The sequence below is a fragment of the Pan paniscus genome, chromosome 2, assembly GCF_029289425.2.
Source record: "Pan paniscus chromosome 2, NHGRI_mPanPan1-v2.0_pri, whole genome shotgun sequence".
NCBI lineage: Eukaryota > Metazoa > Chordata > Mammalia > Primates > Hominidae > Pan > Pan paniscus.
Window position 1 is genome coordinate 181,911,727 of NC_085926.1, and position 22,326 is coordinate 181,934,052.

Here is a 22,326-nt window from a genome sequence, read left to right on the forward strand (position 1 = left end):
TTTTTTTAAGTCTATCAGACAACATGTGAAATGTGGGGGAAGAGAAAGAAGAGGCCAAAATCTATTAGAAGGAATTATAGTAAAACAGAGATTAACTTCCTAAATCCAGTTACTCTGGACTTAAGCTTCAGAAATTAATGTGCCAAAACTAGGCCTCTCCTGCTTAAAGAGCGCAGCCTTTTGTCACACCCTGACATATGACTCATTCATCATTAAGTACTTAGAGTGTTAACATAATCCTGCATTACCGTTAAAGTGTCTGTGTTGCAATTTGAGTTGATGTACCCTTAATCATGCTAAGAAAAGAACATAAGGCCAAGGGAAGCACATTTGAAAATGACATCTACTTTTACTTGAGAGGAACACAAATGCCCCCGTATGAACTGGAAAGTGCCTTTTCCTAACACTTGTCTTATTATTTCGAAGGTCTTTGCCTAGGGAGCACTAGCTGCCTTGCACAAGTTGAGGCTCTACTGTGCCCTTGGACATGAGAGCTAAGGCATTTGTTGGTTCAGAAAGCACCTATTTGAGAGCAACTTAACTACACTCAAACATCATATTTTCTTTTTCGCAACGATTTATTTCCATTTCTTTCATTTATTCTACTACTTTCTATCTGTAGCTCATATTTCCCAAATCATGACCATCTAGGAGTAAAAATAGACTCACAAAATGGTTCACTAAATAATATTTCTCTGGCTTCTCCTCTCCACTGCTCTTTCCCAAACTCCTTCGGCTCCCTCTGGTCACTGTAGATGCCCAAAGGGTGGCAAGGTTGCTAATGTCCACTAGAGGTAGTGCTAGTGCCTGCCAAAGGTTCTACCCCACATTAGCTGCAAGAGTATCTGCTCTCTCAGAGCCATAGCCATGGTCGGGACTGGATCCTGGAGCTACAGAGGCTCCCAGCTGGATGCTGCAACCCCAGGACCAGCTGTCACTCGCTTTTTTCTTTCAGTTCCACTGGGACTCCAGAGGGGCCCTTGGGCATCTGGGGTGTTAAATCAGAAATACCCTGCAATACTCTGAATCCCTCCTGTCACTCAGGCCCATGGTCTTCAAACCAAATTGTGTCCCTTCATTCTCTTTTTAGGATGCATTTTGTTTTTGTTTTTGTTTTTCCAAGAAGATCTTTTGCTCCTCAGTTTCCAGAACGCTGCCAGCATTCTTTTCACCATTACCGTCCTCCAGGCATGTCCACAACCTGGGGAATACAGCCCTCACATTCACCTAAGTAAATTGCTGTGTCTGTCATTATTTTGGCAGTTCCTCAACTCACAGATTTCTAAAAGGTGGGCCTTCAGGAAAGACACGGTAATAGTAATAATAACCGCCAGTTACTGAGTTATTAATACGCGGCAGGCACTCTAAGTGCGCCGTGTGAATGCTTATAGTAACGCTATGAAGTAGGAACCATAGATTCAAAAACCTTTGGAGCCAAATGTGTTTTGGAGTTCGGAATTTTTCAGATTTTAAAAAGGTCATAAGTGTGCATTTATTTACTATATGTTACTGACGCCCCAACTGGGGTATGGAGCAGCACCCTGTAACCAGCAGATTAATATTTCTGCAATGAAATCTATGAATATTCACATTCGGTGGAAAAAATAAAACTATGAATAGCTTTGCATCAATTCTGGTCTGTTTTGCCACCAAATATTTGGTGTATTTTTTTTTTTTTTTTGAGACCGAGTTTCGCTCTTGTTTCCCAGGCTGGAGTGCAATGGCACAATCTCAGCACGATCTCCGCCTCCCGGGTTCAAGCGAGTCTCCTGCTTCAGCCTCCTGAGTAGCCGGGATTACAGGCACCCGCCACCATGCCCGGCTAAGTTTTTGTATTTTTAGTAGAGGCAGAGTTTCACTATGTTGGCCAGGCTGGTCGCGAACTCCCAACCTCAGGTGATCCACCCGCCCCGGCCTCTCAAAGTGCTGGGATTACAGGCATGAGGAACCACGCCCGGCCGCCACCAAATATTTGTAAAAAATCATTTAGTTTTCCAAGCTCTTTAGATTTTAGAACTGTGGTTTTGTATTATTGTCTCCATTTTTTACCTGTAGAACATGAAGACAGAGAGGCCAGTTAGTGGCCTCACAAGGTTCCACAGCTAGTTAAGTGACAGAGCTGCAGTTTGACCCGAGGCTGGCTGACTCCTAGAGGCTGGACTCCTAACCTGTCTGCTACATTGCTTTCCAAATTGAGGAGGAAACCCAGAGAGGTGCTCAGAGTCCCATATGGAGACATCAGTATCACTTCAAGTCTCTATCAGCTGACACTTTAGGAGAATTAAAACAGCAAAAGCAAGGCCCTGATCAGGGTCCCAAAGACAAACTTTCTTTTACATTTCCTTTTACTCCCTCCCCCATTTTCCCGAGTCCCACCTCTATCCCTTACTCACTACCTCCTCACCCCGTCATAAGGCCCAGCACCTAAGTTCACTATTTATACTTTCTCCATTCCTTTCTGGAAAGTGTATTTCCCAAATCGACTCTGACCAATTCATCTTTTCTCTGTGCTCCCTCTGGATTTAGTTTTTTGGCTGCTAATGTATGTTGTACTGCCAGACCCTTGCGGACCTTCCACTCCTATAACCCCATACTGAGATGGTCATTCTCACTTGAAAACTCACCCTCAACTTTTTCAGAGTAGCTTGTTTACCCAGCTTTTGAGGGGCTCTGAAATTATTTAAGATCAATTTGCATTATTTTGTCTTCCCCCCCATCTTCAGGTACATATTTCTTTCTTTTTCTTTCTCTTTCTTTTTTCTTTTCTTTTCTTTTCTTTTTTTTTTTTTTTTTTTTTTTTTTGAGACAGAGTTTCACTCTGTCACGCAGGCTGGAGTACAGTGGTGCAATCTTGGCTCACTGCAACCTCTGCCTCCCAGGTTCAAGCAATTCTCCTGCCTCAGCCTCCTGAGCTGGGACTACAGGCCTGCGCCACCATGCCTGGCTAATTTTCTTGTACTTTTAGTAGAGACGGGGTTTTACCATGTTGGCCAGGCTGGTCTCGAACACCTGACCTCAGGTGATCTGCCCAACTCGGCCTCCCAAAGTGCTGGGATTACAGGTGGGAGCCACCATGTCTGGCCAGGTACATATTTCTCTGCTTCGTTTCTTCACATTTTCCCCAAAATGTAGCTTTAAGTTTTATTTTAACAGAAGTGTGCAGTTTATCTTTTTTGACACATGGATTAATATTCTATATATCTCCTTTTAGTAAGAGAAGGCATGATATAATTACAGTGATTTTATTTTCTCCACAAGCAAAATCTGAACATGTGATCCTAACATCAATGGTAATCATACAGAACCTTTGAATCTGGAGCTCTCCCACAAAATTAACAGGTGTGCCTGCTGCTTTGCTGTTCCATCTATAATAGAATCATATGATAAGTACAGTTTGTGCTAATGACTTTCCTCTTGTTATCTGGCAAACCTCTGAAAGGCTTTGCAAGGTAATTTATGACCTCTTTAGAAACCTTGCTGACAGGCACTGGTCCCTCCTGTGCCACCTTGCATTTGACAGCCTGTTTCTGCCTGGCAGCTCCTCACTTTGTCCATTCATCTGCAGTGCTATCCTGTGGTTCTCACATGTTCACTTTCTCATTATCTAAACCATTATAAACAGTATTTCAGCCAGGTATGGTGGCTCACGCCTGTAATCCCAGCACTTTGGGAGGCCAAGGTAGGCAGATCCTTTGAGCTCAGGAGTTCGAGACCAGCCTGGGCAACAGTCTAAACCTCATCTCTACAAAAACTACGAAAAATTAGTCATGGCATGGTGACATGCACCTGTGGTCCCAGCTACTTAGGAGGCCAAGGTGGGAGGATCTCTTGAGCCTGGCAGGTCAAGGCTGCAGTGAACCGAGATCACGCCACTGCTCTGAAGCCTGGGTGACAGAGTGAGACCCTGTCTCACAAAAAAAAAAAGCATTTTTCCATGTTTAATCTACTGTCTTTTGGTTCCATATTAACTTCACACTAGAATATTTGTCTTGTTATCGTGTTTCAGGGCAGGACCTGAAGGACCTGAAGGAAGGCCCTGCCCCTTCCTTCAGGTCTACTCTACGATGTGAAGCCACAGGCATTGTTTCAAACCTGTCCTTTTTCTCCTCTTCTATTTCTGATTCTCCCTTTGATAACCTCTCTTATTTGACAGTTCATTGGCACTGGTTCTTTTATACAGCAGGAAAAAAACGAAGGTACAGTAGAGAGAAATCTGGCATCTGGCTGTCCTGGGTTTTTAGTCTGATGCCATTACTTGCTAGTTGGATCATATTGGCCAAGTGGCTTAACCTTATATATTAAAAATTTTTTTCATTTGTGAAGTAGAGCTAATAACACAGATTAAATTATGTTTCGAATATTGCTATTGACAATTATTAATAAGTTGATAGAAGCTGCAAAACTGAATGTGAAACACCAGAGAGCGTCCATTTTTCACACAGGCTGAAATCTGAAGTGCAAAACAGTCTTCTAGGTGGGAGGCAAGAGACATAAAGAATTACAGATTTCCAGCTCAACCCCCTCCTTTTTCAGATGGGAAAAATGAAGTGGAGAGAAGTGAAGTGACAAGTATGAAGTTATCATCATTCAACAGTGCCTGGGAAAAGAGCCTGGGCCTGTGAAAGTGGCAGCCACAGGTGAAGGCTTGTCCATCAGCCTTTTATCCCAGGTGCGGCTCAGGAGGCCCAGGACGCTCCCACTCTCCTGCTCCCAGGCACTATAGCAGCCTGACCTCAGCTGGTGACCCAGCTGGCGATTTGGGTGCTTTAGATACCTCCTGCTCTCTCCTGCCCTCTGCATGTGATTGCCATCTATCCGGGATACAGAATGGCAGCCCTCACAGCCTCCTTCCACCATCAAATTCTGCCCTTGCCAGCTAACATCTATATTCCAAATCTGATCTCCCAGAGTCCCAGATGAACGGAACCACCAGGGGCCATGCAGTGTGAACCTCTTGGGATAAGCTGAGGAGCTAGATATTGGTACCTGTGATTTGCAAAACTATAGCTGCTGCCCCTGCTATTTACCTTGGGATCCAAGCACTGTTCAGGCCCAGGGATTTCACTGGTGAAAACCTAGGAACATAATGAACCAGTCAACAAGATTCCCTAGCTGTGAAATATAAAAAGAGCAAAGAAAGAGCAATAGAATCAGATTAATCTGGCTTTGAATCTGGATTCTACCAATTTCCACCTGAGTGGACACTGAGCAAGTTTTTTTTGTTGCTGTTTTTCTTGTTTGTTTGTTTTTTTGTTTTGTTTTGTTTTGCTTTTAGATAGGGTCTCACTCTGTCGCCCAGGCTGGAGTGCAGTGGTGCGATTTCAGCTCACTGCAACCTCCACCTCCTGGGTTCAAGTGATTCTCCTGCCTCAGCCTCCCGAGTAGCTGGAATTACAAGCACCCACCACCATGCCTGGCTAATTTTTGTATTTTTAGTAGAGACGGGGTTTCACCATGTTGGCCAAGTTGGTCTCGAACTCCTGACCTCAGGTGATCCACCTGCCTCGGCCTCCCAAAGTGCAGGGATTACAGGCGTGAGCCACCATGCCCGGCCTGAGTAAGATTTTGGACCTCTCTGCCCCTCAGTTTCCTTTCCTTTCTTTCTTTATTTGCTTCCTTTCTTCTTTCCTTCCTTCTTTTTGTTTCTTTTTTGACAGGGTCTCACTCAATCAACCAGGCTGGAGGGCAGTGTGATCTCAGCTCACTGCAACCTCCACCTCAGCCTCCTAAGTAGTTGGGACTAAAGGCATGCGCCACCACACCTGGCTAATTTTTGTATTCTTTGTAGAGATGGAGTTTCACCATGTCACCCAGGCTAGCCTCAAACCTCTGAGCTCAAGCAATCTGCCTGCCTCAACCTCCCAAAGTGCTGAGATTACAGGTGTGAGGCACCCCACCCAGCCTCTTTCTTTTGTAAGACAGGGTCTTGCTGGAGTGCAGTGGTGCAATCATGGCTCACTGCAGCCTTGAACTCCTAGGCTCAAGCGATCCTCCTGCCTCGGCCTCCCAAGTAACTGGGACTACAGGCATATGTAGAAATGGGGTCTCACTATATTGCCCAGGTTGGTGTCAAACTCCTGGCCTTAAGCGATCTTCCCACTTTGGCCTCCCAAAGTGCTGGATTACAGGTGTGAATCACTACACCCCAGCCTCAGTTTTCCAATCTGTAAAATGAGAATTCTGTCTGAAAGCAGTCATGAGGATAAGAATGCTGTAAGTAAAGTGCTTAGCACAGTATAGGGCACATGGCACAAACTCAGTTGGTGGTGGCTCTGGTAGACTATTCTGAGCCTGGCATTTTCTGGAAAGTTAGAGAAGCATTCAGAAATAAAAGTCTGGGGCTAAGCGTGGTGGCTCATGCCTATAATCCCAGAACTTTGGGAGGCCGAGGCAGGTGGATCACTTGAGATCAGGAGTTCAAGACCATCCTGGCCAACATGGCAAAACCCCATCTCTACTAAAAAAAATACAAAAATTAGCTGGGTGTGGTGGTGCGCACCTGTATTCTCAGCTACCTGGGAGGCTGAGGCAGGAGAATCACTTGAACCTAGGAGGCGGAGGTTGCAGTGAGCCGAGACCATGCCACTGCACTCCAGCCTGGGTGACAGAGTGAGACTCTGTCTCAAAAAAATAATAAAATTAAAAGAAAGAAAGAAAGAAAAGGCTAGGCCCTGGCTCCAGCCCTCTGGATCCCACCTGCTGCAGACTGCAGTGCTTCTACCTACCCCTATCTCTACCAGACCGCACCCAAGACAAAGGCCCACACCCCAGCCACACCACAGAAACAGCAGCTAACTTCTCTGATATGGCCTCAGGACTCCCGTGCAGCTCCCAACCACCTCTTACATCCTCCCAGGGTGCCTGTGTCCCCTCCGCTCATGCATAGTGAACTGGCAGTCCAGGCATTTAACAAACATTTATTGACTGCCTACTATTACGTGCCATATACTGGGGGTACAAAGAAGAAGAAGATGTGATTCCTGCTCTCCAAGATGTTACAGAGTAGTAGGGGAGATGTACATGCAAAGAGATGCTTCCAATGTAGGGGTCATGATAGAGTTCAGGTGTGTGCAGGCATGCATGTGCATGCAACAGGAAGGCTTCACAGAAGACCAGACACTTGAGCTGAGCTGAATCTTTAAGAATTGATTGGCTGGGTGCAGTGGCTCACGCCTGTATTCCCAGCACTTTGGGAGGCAGAGGCAGGCGGATCACCTGAAGTCAGGATTCAAGCCCAGCCTGGCCAACATGGTGAAACCCCATCTCTACTAAAATACAAAAAAATTAGCCAGGTATGGTGGCCCATGCCTGTAGTCCCAGCTACTCAGGAGGCTGAGGCAGGAGAATTGCTTGAATGCAGAGGCAGAGATTGTGCCACTGCCCTACAGCCTGGGCGACAGAGTGAGACTCCGTCTCAAAAGAAAAAAAAAAGAACTGATTAGGCCAGGCATGGTGGCTCACACCTGTAATCCCAGCACTTTGGGAGGCCGAGACGGGTGGATCACGAGGTCAAGAGATTGAGACCATCCTGGCCAACACGGCGAAACCCCGTCTCTACTAAAAATACAAAAAAAATTAGCTGGGCGTGGTGGCACGCACCTGTAGTCCCAGCTACTCAGGAGGCTGAGGCAGGAGAATTGCTTGAACCTGGGAGGCAGAGGCTGCAGTGAGCTGAGATCGCGCCACTGCACTCCAGCCTGGGTGACAGAGCGAGACTCTGTCTCCAAAAAAAAAAAATAATAATAATTGATTAATAGCACAGGAAAACAATGGTAGAAAGTGTATTTTAGATTGAGAAAAATATAGAGGTGTAAAATCATGTATTGTGTGGTGGGGGGTGCTGTTTAGTAGTATGTTTCTCCATGTGTGGTCCATGGCCCACCCATATTAGAATCACCCACGAATGAAATGGAAATTCCTGAGCACAACTGCCTGCACTTCTGATTTGGGGCCAAGACTGTGATTTAGGGACAGAAGGGTGAGGGTAGAGCACATGAGGTAATTCTGATACACGTTAAAGATAAGAATAACTCTTTTAGAACATAAAATTCTGGGCAAAAATGATGGGGAGCCAGGTGAGAGTTAAGTCGGGGAGTGTATTTTACATCATGCTCAGGAGCATTTCATTGTGTAGGCCTATGGTTCTCCAAGTGTGGTCCCAAGACCAGCTGGCTGCAGCAGCAGCAACACCTGGAAGTTCACTGGAAATGCAGATTCTCAGGCCCAACAATTTTAACTGCTATCAACAATGGGAGCCATTGCAAGATTTCAAGTATAAGAAAGACAGGGTCAGCCGGGTGCGGTGGCTCACGCCTGTAATCCTAGCACTTTGGGAGGCTGAGGCGGGTGGATTGCCTGAGCTCAGGAGTTCAAGACCAGCCTGGGCAACACAGTGAAACCCCATCTCTACTAAAATACAAAAAATTAGCCAGGCATGGTGGCGTGAGCCTGTAGTCTCAGCCACTTGGGAGGCTGAGGCGGGAGAATTGTTTGAACCCGGGAGGCGGAGGTTGCAGTGAGCCGAGATCACACCACTGCACTCCAGCCTGGGTGAGAGAGCAAGACTCTGTCTCCAAAACAAAGGAAAAAAAAAAAAAAAAAAGAAAGACATGGTCAGATCTGCATTTCAAACAAATGAACTCAGAATAATCTAGAAGGATAGATAATGTATAAAATACCAAACTAGGAGTGAGACCACTAAGGAGGTGACCAGGTGTGAAGCTGGAGGGTTTTGATGGTAACGCACGGTTGCCAGAGAGATTCTTCGCCTTAACTTTCTACCCTCCTGGGAAGGCTGGCTATGCTGCACAAGGCCATTCTCCAACAAGGGGCACCTAAAGGATGGGCAGCTCTAGGCTGAAGGAAATGCTTTTCCAGTCAACCCAGGCATAGCTATTGCAGACCTGCAACCAGGGTTTAAGGAATCCCAAGGAAACACAAAGTTTTCTGGAAACACCCACACCTGATTTGATGGTATTCTCTAACAGATCTAGGGCTGCACCCCCAAACATGAAGGCCTTGGAAACCCAGCCCAGCAGTGTCCTTAGCACTGACTCAAACCACCTCTGGCTCTCCTGAGCCTCTGAAGGCCCACGTGCTCCTGTGTCCAGCCTCTAGCCTTTCTGCAATGTCTGATTCTGACTATTCAGCCACCCTGGGTACCCTCAGCCAGAGCAAGCTATGCATCCCAGGCCAGGACAATACTCACACGGTGCCTCACCGTGAGTTTCATACTCACAGGGCTTATGAAACTGATGAAAGGTGACACTTGCCCTCATTTCAGAGTAGAACAAGCTCTCGTGCCTACTCACGCAGGCCTTACTGGCTGGCCTGGCGCCGGAGCCCAGCACTGTGCCCTAAATCCAGTGTCTGTGTTCCAGCCCTTCTGAAGAAGTTCCACCTTGATGTCCTAAAGTCTTAGGGAATCTATTGCCTAACCTCCCTATTTCCGATCCCCAGAGTATGGCCCAGCAGACACCCGGTACCAATACTAAAGTGCCTGGACAGGAGTCTCAAGTGTCTGCTGCCAGTCCATACTGGGAGTTTCATGAGAGAGGCCAGGAATTGTCTTGTCAGTCAGAACAGGGGGTGGGAGGAGAGGAGAGGACATGATGACCACCCTATTGTCGTTTGGGATTTTAAAAAGCATTAAATTTCTAGAATCCCAACTTGCCAAGTGTTCTCAAGTGCAGGCAATTTTACCCCTAAGAAGAGCTTTGGCAATCTCTAGAGACATTATTAATGGTTGCAGCTAGGGCGGGGGGATGCTACTGGCACCTGATGGGCCAGAGTTGCTGCTAAACATCCTACAATGCATAGGACAACTCTGCAAAGAATTACCCGGCCCCAAATGCCAACAGTGCTAAGGTTAAGAAACCCTGCTCTAGGTAACCCCAGGCTCATAAGAATCCCAACTGGACCCAGAATTACCCAAGGAGCCAGTTAAAGCCTAAATTCAGAGGCTGTATTTCTAGATGTTTTCCTGGCCGAGTGCCCAAGAATTCTAGAGATATGTAAACCCAAGACATAAGCTCCAAAGATGCGCAGAGAAAGAAGACAGTGTGGAGGAAGTCCCTGACCCTTCCGCAGTGACCTCTGAGTCAGAGAAGAGCTTCTGAGCCACCATGAAAGCCCATAGCTTGGCTTAGGAAGGACATGTGCTGGGAATTAAAATGGGAGCCCTAAAGACTGCCCAGGATATTCCAGAGAATGTAGGAATGTAGGGAACAGGTAATCCTGATGGCCTTAGAAAAATGATATCCGGGCCAGGCATGGAGGCTCATGCCTATAATCCCAACACTTTGGGAGGCCGAGGCAGGCGGATCACCTGAGGTCTGGAGTTCAAGACCAGCCTGGCCAACATGGTGAAACTGAAACCCCGTCTCTACTAAAAATACAAAAATTAGCCGGGCGTGGTGGCACGCACCTGTAATCCCAGCTTATTGGAAGGCTGAGGCAGGAGAATCTCTTGAACCCTGGAGGCAGAGGTTGCAGTGAGCCGAGATCACGCCATTGTACTCCAGTCTGGGTGACAAGAGCAAAACTCCATCTCAAAAAAAAAAAAAAAAAGATATCTCAGCTACTGAAGCTCTGTCTAAATATGGCTGACCTCCCCTTTCTGAGAGCCCACTGGAGAAGGGACAGAGGAGGCAGGCACTCCCAGGAGACACTCTCCAAGTCACATGGTGACATTGTACTTTGGTCCTAAATGGCATGATGGGTCAAATCTAAAGGATAGATTTCACGCTCAATTTCTACCAGCTTGTTCAGTCATCCTCAGCCCCAACCTCCCTCCTTTTAAGCTGAGAATCACCCTGATTATAGCCCATTGTTTTCCAGGGCGCCTATCCCCCAGATTGACGCCTTGTATAGTCCAAAACCAAGGGTCCTAGGATCTCATTTGCTGCTCTCTCTTCTTCCATCCACTTCCAGGGCCATTCACACACCTGGCTTTCCAGATCTGTCCCAGATCGCACCTGTGTTTGACTTGCTTTAAAGGTACATTATGTATAGAACCACCTGGCTTCCTGGCTTGGAAAGGCATCTGTAGCCTGGCCAGTTGCCCCAGCCCTCATGACAACAACTTCCTCCTTGTGTCAGCCAGTACCTTATGTTTCAGAGGCTAACGTGTCTCCCAGCTGAACCCTTTCAAGCCATGAAGGAGAGCTCTAAACCATCAGCAGGTTTCCTTCCTTCTTTCCTTTCTTTCTCCTTCCTTCCTTCCTGCCTTCCTTCTCTCTCTCTCTCTCACTCCTTCCTTCCTTCCTACCTTCCTTTTTTTTGAGATGGGGTCACGCTCTGTCACCCAGGCTCAAGTGCAGTGGCATGATCTCAGCTCACTGCAACCTTCACCTCCCGGGTTCAAGTCATTCTCCTGCATCAGCCTCCTGAGTAGCTCGTGTCTTTCTCCCTCCCTTCCTTCTCTTTCTCTTTCTTTCTTTCTTTCTCTTTCCTTCCTTCTCTCTCTCTTTTTCTTTCTTTCCCTTTCTTCCTTTCCTTTCCTTTCCTCTCCTCTCCTTTCCTTTCTTACAGGGTCTTGCTCTGTTGCTCAGGCTGGAGCATAGTGGCACCATTATGGCTCACTGCAGCCTTCACTTCCTGGGCTGAAGCAATTCTCTCACCTCAGCATCCCAAGTAGTGAGAACTATAAGCACATGTCACCACACCTGGCTCCTTTTAAAAATTACTTTTTGGCCGGGTGCGGTGACTCAGACCTGTAATCCCAGTAATTTGGGAGGCTGAGGCGGGTGGATCACGATGTCAAGAGCTCAAGACCATCCTGGCCAACATGGTGAAACCCCATCTGTACTAAATATACAAAAATCAGCTGGGCGTGGTAGCGCGTGCCTGTAGTCCCAGCTACTTGGGAGGCTGAGGCAGAGAATTGCTTAAACCCAGGAGGCAGAGGTTGCAGTGAGCCGAGATTGCGCCACTGCACTCCAGCCTGGGTGACAGAGTAAGACTCTGCCCCAAAAAAAAAAAAAAAATTACCTTTTGTAGAGATGGGGTCTCACTATGTTGCCTAGGCTGGTCTCAAACTCCTGGGCTCAAGCGGTCTTCCTCGGCCTCCCAAAATGTTGGGATTACAGGCATGAGCCACCGTGCCTGGGCTGGAGCAGGTTTTTAAACAATTCCTCTGTTCCCTTCTCTTCCTCCCTTTCTCGCTCCTTCCACTCCAGTACTTCTAGCCACCTTTCTGCTTCTCTTTCTCCCCTCTTGATTCTTTCTTTCCCTTCAACCTCTGGCTCAAGTTGGCCAAGTTTCCAAGTCAGGGAAGAAATTACTTGCAGAGGTGGTAGGTCTGAAGGACTGCAGCTACCGCAAACCTCAAATGGAATCCACTGCAGCCCTCTCCTGTGCCTTCCTACTTTGGGCCTCTAAGTCATTCCTGCATTTCTCAGCACTTTCTACTTAGGGCTGTCATGATCACTGATTCTGAACAAAGTTTCTTTTGTATTCTACATCTGGCCCTTCACCCTTTCTGCAAGGAAAAACTGTCCAAGTCTTTCTGGAAATGCAGCTAAGATACTTAAAATAAAAATGCTCCAATTCATTCATTTGAGCCAATTTTTTTAATAGGAATGTGGTGACATAAGACATAATATTAACACATGCCAATGATATTGATGTTAGCTGAGATTACTAGTTTACAATAACGCTATATATTAACACTATTGACAGCACAAAGTGTTACTATCTTAATTTTATGAGTTCTATTATCATGTAATCAATGCATAGCCTAAAAATTATACGGAGAACATTGGTTTGGAGAGAATAAATCAGAAAGGCAGAGACGCTGTAAAGAGGAAATCTAGTTAGGGGCTACTGGAAAAGTATAGACACTAGATGATGAAGGTATGAACCAAGCTTTATAATTTGGCATTTGGAATAATTCCAATGTCAACAAAAGCTGTAAGATACTTTGGTAAGGGGGCCAGGCGCGGTGGCTGGCTCACGCCTGTAATTCCAGCATTTTGGGAGGCTGAGGTGGGTGGATCACGAGGTCAGGAGATCGAAACCATCCTGGCTATCACAGTGAAACCCCATCTCTACTAAAAATACAAAAAATTAGGCGGGTGTGGTGGCACACACCTGTAGTCCCAGCTACTCAGGAGGCTGAGGCAGGCAGGAGAATCGCTTGAACCAGGCAGGTGGAGGTTGCAGTGAGCCAAGATCGTGCCACTGCACTCTAGCCTGGGTGACAGAGAGAGACTCTGTCTCAAAAAAAAAAAAAGATACTTTGGTATTCATAACCAAATCACTAAGTATTGCACCTGGTCTTGGTGCACACAGATTCCCTGGTCTTGGAAGCACACAATCCTCATTTCCCCAGCCTACATTCTCTCATTAAGGCACGTTATTTTGTTTTGGATCTCAGCACACAGCTGCCAAATAGAATGCTTTTCCCCTAGTGTCCGCCCAATTTCCTGCCTGCCTGGAGCCCGGAAGGTGCATCTGGGCAGAGCCAATGCAGGACACTTGGCTGGGACCTCTCTGGTCACAGGCTGTCACAGGGAGTGGTCACTTGCCATGAGTAGTATTCAAAACCAGCAACCAGGGTGTGGTCTGAGCTCCTTTAAGCTTCAGGGTTTGGGAGCTCCTGGTGAATCCCCAGAGAAGAGTCCAGAAAGAAGAATGGAAGGAGGGTGGCCTGCAAGGCAGAGTGCCCTCCTCTGCCTCACTGTCAGTCTTCTGCTTCAAGGTAAGATGGGATGAGAACAGGGAAGACCAGAGTGTGGTTCCGAGGGACACCTGGACTCACCTCTAGCACTTGGAGGTCATTCAGAATTAACATGTTAAATATTTCTTCCATAATGTCTGTGTCCTGATTTCCTTTTGGTGACAGATAGAAAGAGAGTTCACTGATGAGTGCACACAGACTTTCTCTGTTCCTGCCTGCACAGGGATCTATCAAACTGTCTCATTTCACCACTTCTCCAATTCCACCTTTTCACTGACTTCTGATGCTCCACTACCACACCCTTCTTCCCCCTTTCCTTGTCTCTGTTTCTCCTGATATGATATCTATGAGAAGAGTAGCCACTGATTTTAAACATGCCCTGAGGGAGGGGACAATCTGAGGTGGAAATGAGCAGATATTTTGCTTCCATGAGGTAATATTTGTTCCCAATCTGGACACATACCTTAAATATTATGGAAAGAGATGGAGATAGAGAGAAGGAGGCAGAGAAAAGGACCATATAATGATGGCGATGGGGCAATGATGGCGATGGGGCAAAGATGCCACTCAGGTACTACCCAGATGACTCCCTGGCCATGGCCGAGAGACAATATCTGCACCGGCCTCACTTTGTGGTTTTGTTGTTGTTGTTGTTTGTTTTTTGACATGAAGTCTCGCTTTGTCGCCCAGGCTGGAGTGCAGTGGCACGATCTTGGCTCACTGCAACCTCCGCCTCTCGGGTTTGAGCGATTCTCCTGCCTCAGCTTCCTGAGTAGTTGGGATTACAGGCGAGCGCCACTATGCCCAGCTAATTTTTGTATTTTTAGTAGAGATGGGGTTTCACCATGTCGGCCAGGATGGTCTCGATCTCTCGACCTTGTGATCCGCCCACCTCGGCCTCCCAAAGTGCTGGGATTACAGGCGTGAGTCACCACGCCCGGCACACCGGCCTCACTTTGTGACTGAACAAATGCTGTATGCTCAGTGATGTCACCTCATGATCCCGATGCTAGAAATAACCCACGAGACAACTGAGGTCACTAAATCTGAGAAGAGCAAAATAAATGCATAGCACCAAGGTAAGCACCTAGTCAGATACCTACCGTGTTTCTCATATCTACCTGGTGAGCGCAGTTGTGTAAAATGTCTCTTATCCTCTTGATAAATCAGTTCTTGCCTTCAGTAGACTTAAGATCCTAAGAGTTAGAGAGAGAAATACATTAGCATCGATTTTTAGGTGACTTGGACCACAAGTTTTGGGCAGTTCTACTGCTAGATGAGCCAAGAGTCTTGTGATGGGTACATTAAAGGACTCCTGGAAGTAGCTGCCATTGTCCTTAGGCCAAGTTTTCATACAGATTTGGGCAAACTTTGCATGAGGATGAAGCAATGGGAATGAGAATAGAGCCCTGACCTCAGCTCACCACATCCACTTCCACCATTTGCCTACCAGCCCAGCCCATCCTCCCCAACCATGGCCTTGGGGAGTCTTGGCATGGGAAGGAGGGGCTCACCTGCTCCTCTCAGTACGTCCCCTATTTTATCTCTCTGCAGAGAGACTCCAGCCCTGGAAATAGAGTCCCTCTCTCACGGAGTCTCTGCTCTCTATAGGAAGAGGCGACGCTTTTACCATCAATTGCTCAGGCTTTGACCAGCATGGGGTTGACCCTGCTGTCTTCCAAGCAGTGTTTGACAGAAAGGCCTTCCGTCCATTCACCAACTACAGCATCCCTACCCGTGTCAACATCTCCTTCACCCTGTCTGCCATCCTGGGAGTGGTGAGACTTAGTCCCTGCATCTTTTCCATGGCTTCTAATAAGGAACGAGGACCCTCTGCCCTGTCAACCCAACATGGCCCTGGCCCTGTGGTGAACAATAGGCACCCTGGATGGATTTAACGCAAGTTAGATGGTTTTCCTATGCAATGGAGAGGCACGAAGAAGAATACTGCGGTGATATTTTTTCAGGAAGCCATTTGTCTTTGAATCCTGTCATTTCTAGAATGCTCTAGAAAAAAGTAGTCTGTATATTAATTAAAATCAGAATTGCCCATAGACACAGGGGAAACGAGTGAGGAAAAGACAATTCAGCATCTACAACAATGACTGGCCCAATAAACTAGTAAATATTGGTGGGAATATGAGGTGGGCATTGGCCAAACCTTTTAACACTAATAATCCTGAGTGGAAATTTCCTTGTCAGGATGCACAGCTCCAGCTGCTGACATCATTCCTGTGGATGGATTTGGTAAGGCAGATTCAACTATCTCCTCCCCACTTCATTTATAATTTTAAGCCTGAGGAGTTAGAAGTGACTTAAAGGGGCCAGAAGCAGTGGCTCACGCCTGTAATCCCAGCACTTTGGGAGGCCAAGGCAGGTGGATCACCTGAGGTCAGGAGTTCGAGACCAGCCTGGCCAACATGGTGAAACCCCATCTCTAATAAAAATACAAAAATTAGCTGGGCATGGTGGCAGGTGCCTGTAATCCCAGCTATTCGGGAGGCTGAGGCAGGAAAATTGCTTGAACCGGGGAGGCAGAGGTTGCAGAGAGCCAAGATTGCGCCACTGCACCCCATCCTAGATGACAAGAACGAAACTCCATCTCACACACACACACACACACACAGAAAAAGTGACTTAAAAGTTTTCTAGTTCAAAGCTCTACCCAAAGTATAACTTTTTCTGGGATCTGGGACAAAATAACTCCATGTAGAACTGGACTCACCACGGGGACCCAAACCTCCCTGGGAATCTCAGGAAGGTTGAAATAGCAACTCAAAAAAAAAAAAAAAAAAAAAAAAGGCCAAGTGCAGGCCAATATATTGGTGTGGTCCTAACTCCAAGTGGTTTTAGGCCATATTTAATATCTGCCTGCCAAAAGGCTCTCAAGGGGTACTTTTCTGGTGACACCTTGTTAAATCAAGAATGGGGGGATAGGCTGTCGTTATTAGGGTCACAAATGGGAGTGGGAGGATCAAGGTTTAAAGAAGAATGGAAAGGGTGGGAGAGGCCGACAGGACAAGCTCACCGTCACTCACCTCTGTCCCTCACTGCCCTGATGCAGGTATGGGACAATCCTTTCATTAATTGGAACCCAAAAGAGTGTGTTGGCATCAATAAACTCACGGTATTAGCTGAAAACCTGTGGCTCCCAGACATCTTCATCATGGAATCGTGCGTATGCAGGCTGGGGAAGCCAGCGTGAAACCTCATCTGCTGAGAACAGCCTAGGGTCAGCACAGGGCATGGGGCCACCAAAAGATTCAGACAGGCACACAGTCTCAACGAACGGACTTCCACAAATCACTACGAGTAGAAGAGGCGAGAGAGTGACATTAAAGAAAGAGCCCAGGGCCAGGCGCGGTGGCTCACGCCTGTAATCCCAGCACTTTGGGAGGCCGAGGCAGGTGGACCACCTGAGGTCAGAAGTTCGAGACCAGCCTGGCCAACATGGTGAAACCCCATCTCTACTAAAAATACAAAATTAGCCAGGCGTGGTGGCACATCCCTGTAAATCCCAGCTACTTGGGAGGCTGAGGCAGGAGAATTGCTTGAACCTGGGAGGCGGAGGTTGCAGTGAGCTGAGATTGCGCCACTGAACTCCAGCCTGGGCTACAAGAGTGAAACTGTCTCAAAAACAAAAATAAAAATAAAAATAGAAAGAGAAAGAGCCCAGAAGGAGAGCACAACAGGGGAGACCCCAGAAGGAAGGGAGACAAGAGCTGATTAAGCCTCCATCTCTTCCCTCCCTTCCCCAAACAGCATGGATGTGGATCAGACGCCTTCCGGTCTCACTGCCTATATCAGCAGTGAAGGTCGAATAAAGTATGATAAGCCAATGAGGGTGACCAGCATCTGTAATCTGGACATCTTCTACTTCCCTTTTGACCAACAGAACTGTACCTTCACCTTCAGTTCTTTCCTCTACACAGGTAAGTGTGACACATTTTGGTAGCTGTTTAAGATTCAGGGAAAGACATTTGAGTGGTGTAGGTATCATTAGAAAAGGTTTTGGATCAGTGTTGCTCCACTCCGGTGGCCTAACAAAGCTTTTTGAAAATACCAATAACTGGCCAGGCACAGTGGCTCACACTGTAATCTCAGCACTTTGGGAGGCAAAGGTGGGACAAATGCTTGTGCCCAGGAGTTGAGACCAGCTTGGGCAACATAGTGAGACCCCCATCTCCACAAAATATAAAAAGAATTAGCCCCAGCTACTTGGGAGGCTGAGGCAGGAGGATTGTTTGAGCCAGAGAGGCTGAGGCTGCAGTGAGCTGTGATTGCACACTGCATTCCAGCCTGGGTGACACAGTGAGACTCTGTTTTTAAAACAAAAAACAGGCAGGGCGCAGTGGCTCACGCCTGTAATCCCAGCACTTCGGGAGGCCGAGGTGGGCAGATCACGAGGTCAGGAGATCGAGACCATCCTGGCTAACACAGTGAAACCTCATATCTACTAAATATACAAAAAATTAGCCTGGCCTGGTGGTGGGCGCCCGTAGTCCCAGCTACTTGGGAAGCTGAGGCAGGAGAATGGCGTGAAACTCAGGAGGTGGAGGTTGCAGTGAGCCGAGACTGCACCACTGCACTCCAGCCTGGGCGACAGAGCGAGACTCCGTCTCAAAACAAAACAAAACAAAACAAAACAAAAAACAAAAACAAAAGCCTAATAACCGCACATCACCCCAGATGCCGATTAAATTGTTCCAGGTGGGGCCCAGGTGATGCTAACGTGCAGACGGGGTTACGACCTGCTGCTTTACAAGCTGAGTGGCCCTTGTGCCAAATGAGGCCCAGCTGACTCTGAGCTGCTGCACACCTATAATTTTTAGCTCAAATCTTTTAACTCTAATAGCTAACACACTTAAAAACCGGTAAATTAATATAACCGAATGCCACCAGGTGTCATGTGGCAGATTTGGATAAACTAAAACCATCAAAATGGGCATGCCTATAATTATTAAAATATTGAGCTATTCAAGCTTGATTCCACTAAAACACCAGCATACGACTGGGGGACTGAGAAGGAAAATAGGAATGACTCCAAAAGTTCTTGACTCACGTTTCAGTCATATCCAATATTCCCATAACGAACTTGACTCACTCTGTTTTCAACAACAAAAGAAATTAATGCCGCTGCCCACACACATATGAATTGCTAGTCGGGTAACCCACTTCTGAGAAAACCAGGATACCCTGCTTTAAAAGGATAGAGGAAAATTTGGTTTAGAAGCTCAGTGGGGGAGGACTCCAATTTCATGGGCGGGAGGCTTGGGAAAACGTCTGCAATGAACTGACCGGCCTCCCTTCCAGTGGACAGCATGCTGCTGGGCATGGACAAGGAGGTGTGGGAGATCACAGACACGTCTCGCAAAGTCATCCAAACCCAGGGGGAGTGGGAGCTCTTGGGCATCAACAAGGCCACCCCAAAGATGTCCGTGGGCAACAACCTATATGACCAGATCATGTTTTATGTGAGTCCAGGGGCCCCTGTTTGACTTCTGATCCCAGCAGCTCTTTGATTGTCCTCTTGACCTATGGCTCTTTGGGAAGTAAAAAAGAAGCTCCAGGCCGGGTGCAGTGGCTCACACCTGTAATCCCAGCACTTTGGGAGGCCGAGGGAGGCGGATCATGAGGTCAGGAGTTCAGGACCAGCCTGGCCAACATGGTGAAACCCTGTCTCTACTTAAAAAAACACAAAAATTAGCTGGGTATGGTGGCACATGCCTGTAGTCCCAGCTACTCGGGAGGTTGAGACAGGAGAATCGCTTGAACCCAGGAGGCGGAGGCTGCAGTGAGCTGAGATAATGCCACTGCACTGCAGCCTGGGCAAGACAGAATAAGACTCCGTCTCAAAAAATAAAATAAAATAAAAATAAAGCTCCAGAGGGTTGGACACCTGCTCCCCACTGCCCCATCTACCTAATTGCCCTGAAGCAGGATCCCCAAGGCCTCCCCCACTCCCCATTTGCCCACTCCTCATTCACCCGCTCCTGCTCTGGAGAGGGCAGGAATGGCTGGACTGTAATAAGCCCTGCTGCTCAGAATGGATCAGCTCACCCCTACTGCTCAGAATGACTTAAAGGGCCCACTTGCACCTAAAATTCTACAGTCATTGTGTTCCTAGTAGGTTAAAAATGAATAAAAATTAGACAACAAATCAGAGGCCCCTATGTAGGCGAGCACAATTATATGCAAAAGTGTTACTTAAAAAGATCGTCCCCAGCAGCCTCACAGCACATTGGCAAAGATTAGGGGTCAGATATACAAATTGAGCCCTCTGACATCTATTTATTTGCCATCTTCTCTGGTCTCTCTCCAGGTGGCCATCAGGCGCAGGCCAAGCCTCTACATCATAAATCTGCTGGTGCCCAGTAGCTTTCTGGTTGCCATTGACGCCCTCAGCTTCTACCTGCCAGCAGAGAGCGAGAATCGTGCCCCATTCAAGATAACACTTCTGCTGGGCTACAATGTCTTCCTGCTCATGATGAATGACTTGCTCCCTGCCAGTGGCACCCCCCTCATCAGTATGGCTCCTCCCACTTTCAGGAGGAGAAAGGGCACCCGGGGCCAGGGAGGAGGGCCAGGAGAAATGGCCGCTGCTCCATTGAAGGAAGGAAGGGGCTGTGAAAGAAGATTGGATTTAGGAAAGAGGCGTGAGGAATGCTTAGAGATAAATTTGCCTGGTTTATTTATAATTTGCTCTGCCCTCAGGTGTCTACTTCGCCCTGTGCCTGTCCCTGATGGTGGTCAGCCTGCTGGAGACCGTCTTCATCACCCACCTGCTGCACATGGCCACCACCCAGCCCCCACCCATGCCTAGGTGGCTTCACTCCCTGCTGCTCCACTGCACCAGCCCAGGGAGATGCTGTCCCACTGCGCCCCAGAAGGGAAATAAGGGCCTGGGTCTCACCCTCACCCACCTGCCTGGTGAGGGAAGCCAGCACTGTCCATACTCGCCCTTCACGCTGGGCCCCGCACTCCTCTAATCCTGTCCCCTTCCCACTCCATGACTGAGCCTCTGTCCTCTCCACAGGCCCAAAGGAGCCGGGGGAGTTAGCAGGGAAGAAGCTGGGACCCAGAGAGACCGAGCCAGATGGGGGCTCAGGATGGACAAAGACCCAGCTAATGGGGCTGTGGGTGCAGTTCAGCCACGCGATGGACACCCTGCTCTTCCGCCTCTACCTGCTCTTCATGGCCTCCTCCATCCTTACTGTCATTGTCCTCTGGAACACCTAGGCAGATATCCCCCCTCTCTGGCAAACAACAGCTTGGAGTCTCTGCTGGTCTTGGGCCAGCCGGACTCATTTTCCTAATCTTAGCCACTTATCCCCAGTGACTACCATGTCCCCTTCTAAATTCCAAAAACTCCAATGCAGCACTAGCAAGCAGGTTCGGGACAGCCCTGGACGATTTCCCGACTGCTGCTCAGGCTGCTCATTCCTGCTCACCCTCAGTCTCCCTGAGCTACCACCTAACTCCTCACTCCCTGATCAATGGAAGTCCAGGTCAGTGGAGTCTCTCCTTGATTGATCACCCCAATAAACAACTTTCCAGGAAGCACTGGCTCTTCAGTTTATTTGTTTGTTTGTTTATTTATTTATTTATTGAGACGGAGTCTCACTCTGTCACCCATGCTAGAGTGCAAATGATGCCATCTCAGCTCACTGCAACCTCCGCCTCCCAGGCATGATTCTCATGCCTCAGCTTCCCAAGTAGCTGGGATTACAGGTGCACACCACCACACCCAGGTAATTTTTGTATTTTTAGTAGAGACAGGGTTTTGCCATGTTGGCCAGGCTGGTCTGGAACTCCTGACCTTAAGTGTTCCGCCCGCCTCGGCCTCCCAAAGTGTTGGGATTACAAGCGTGAGCCACCTCGCCCAGCCCTCTTCATTATATTTATTATAAGTCTACAAACTCTGCGGTGGAGAGTCCTCTTGCAGAAGCTTTGATACTTCCCCCTAAGCAGGTGTAATCTGATGTGATTTTAAGGGTTTTAGACACTTTCAGAGTTTTATAAGAATAAGAAGGCCAAGTCTTATTTGCAAGAAATTATTTCATTTGCAATAAAATATTTACAAATGCAAAGTGTTCCTTTCAGCAACCATTTCTTTTTCACTTTCCTTTACCTCTCATTCCTGAAATTGCTCTTTGAAATAAATCATATCTTGTGTCATTCTTTTTTATTCTAACAGGTTTCTCTTACTTCACAACATCAAACAGAGTGGGCTTTCTAAGTATGTGTGCTTGAGGCTGGGTGGTTCATGCCTGTAATCCCAGCACTTTGGGAGGCCGAGGAGAGAGGCTAGGAGTTTGAGACCAGCCTGGGCAACAAAGCGAGACCTTGTCTCTACAAAAATAATAATTAACTAATTAATTAATTAAAAATTAGCCAGGTGCAGTGGTACATGCCTGTAGTCCTAGCTACTCGAGGGACTAAGGTAGGAGGATCGCTTGAACCCAGTTCAAAGTTACAGGGAGCCACGATCGCACCCTTGCAATCCAGCTTGGGCAACAGAGCAAGAACCAGTCTCTTAAAAATAAAATGAAACAAAAAAAGGTTTTTTAAGTTCCCTGTTAATAGTAGTTCACAGCAGGGCTCGGTAGCTCACACCTGTAATCTTAGCACTTTGGGAGCCCAAG

General features: G+C 47.5%; 1 protein-coding gene and 1 pseudogene across 1 annotated transcript; one reads left to right on the forward strand and one right to left on the reverse strand.

The window, feature by feature from the left end:
• The window catches only part of LOC112439278 (putative elongation factor 1-alpha-like 3), a 108,902-nt pseudogene that overhangs the window by 14,282 nt on the left and 72,294 nt on the right, over nt 1–22,326 (reverse strand).
• LOC100982404 (5-hydroxytryptamine receptor 3C) lies at nt 9,755–21,241 on the forward strand. Its single transcript, XM_003831995.4, has 9 exons — nt 9,755–13,702; nt 15,293–15,459; nt 15,884–15,928; nt 16,746–16,855; nt 17,444–17,613; nt 18,995–19,155; nt 20,004–20,208; nt 20,396–20,611; nt 20,718–21,241. The coding sequence occupies exons 1-9, from the start codon at nt 13,531–13,533 to the stop codon at nt 20,918–20,920; spliced, it is 1,449 nt and encodes a 482-aa protein (XP_003832043.3). The 5' UTR covers nt 9,755–13,530; the 3' UTR covers nt 20,921–21,241.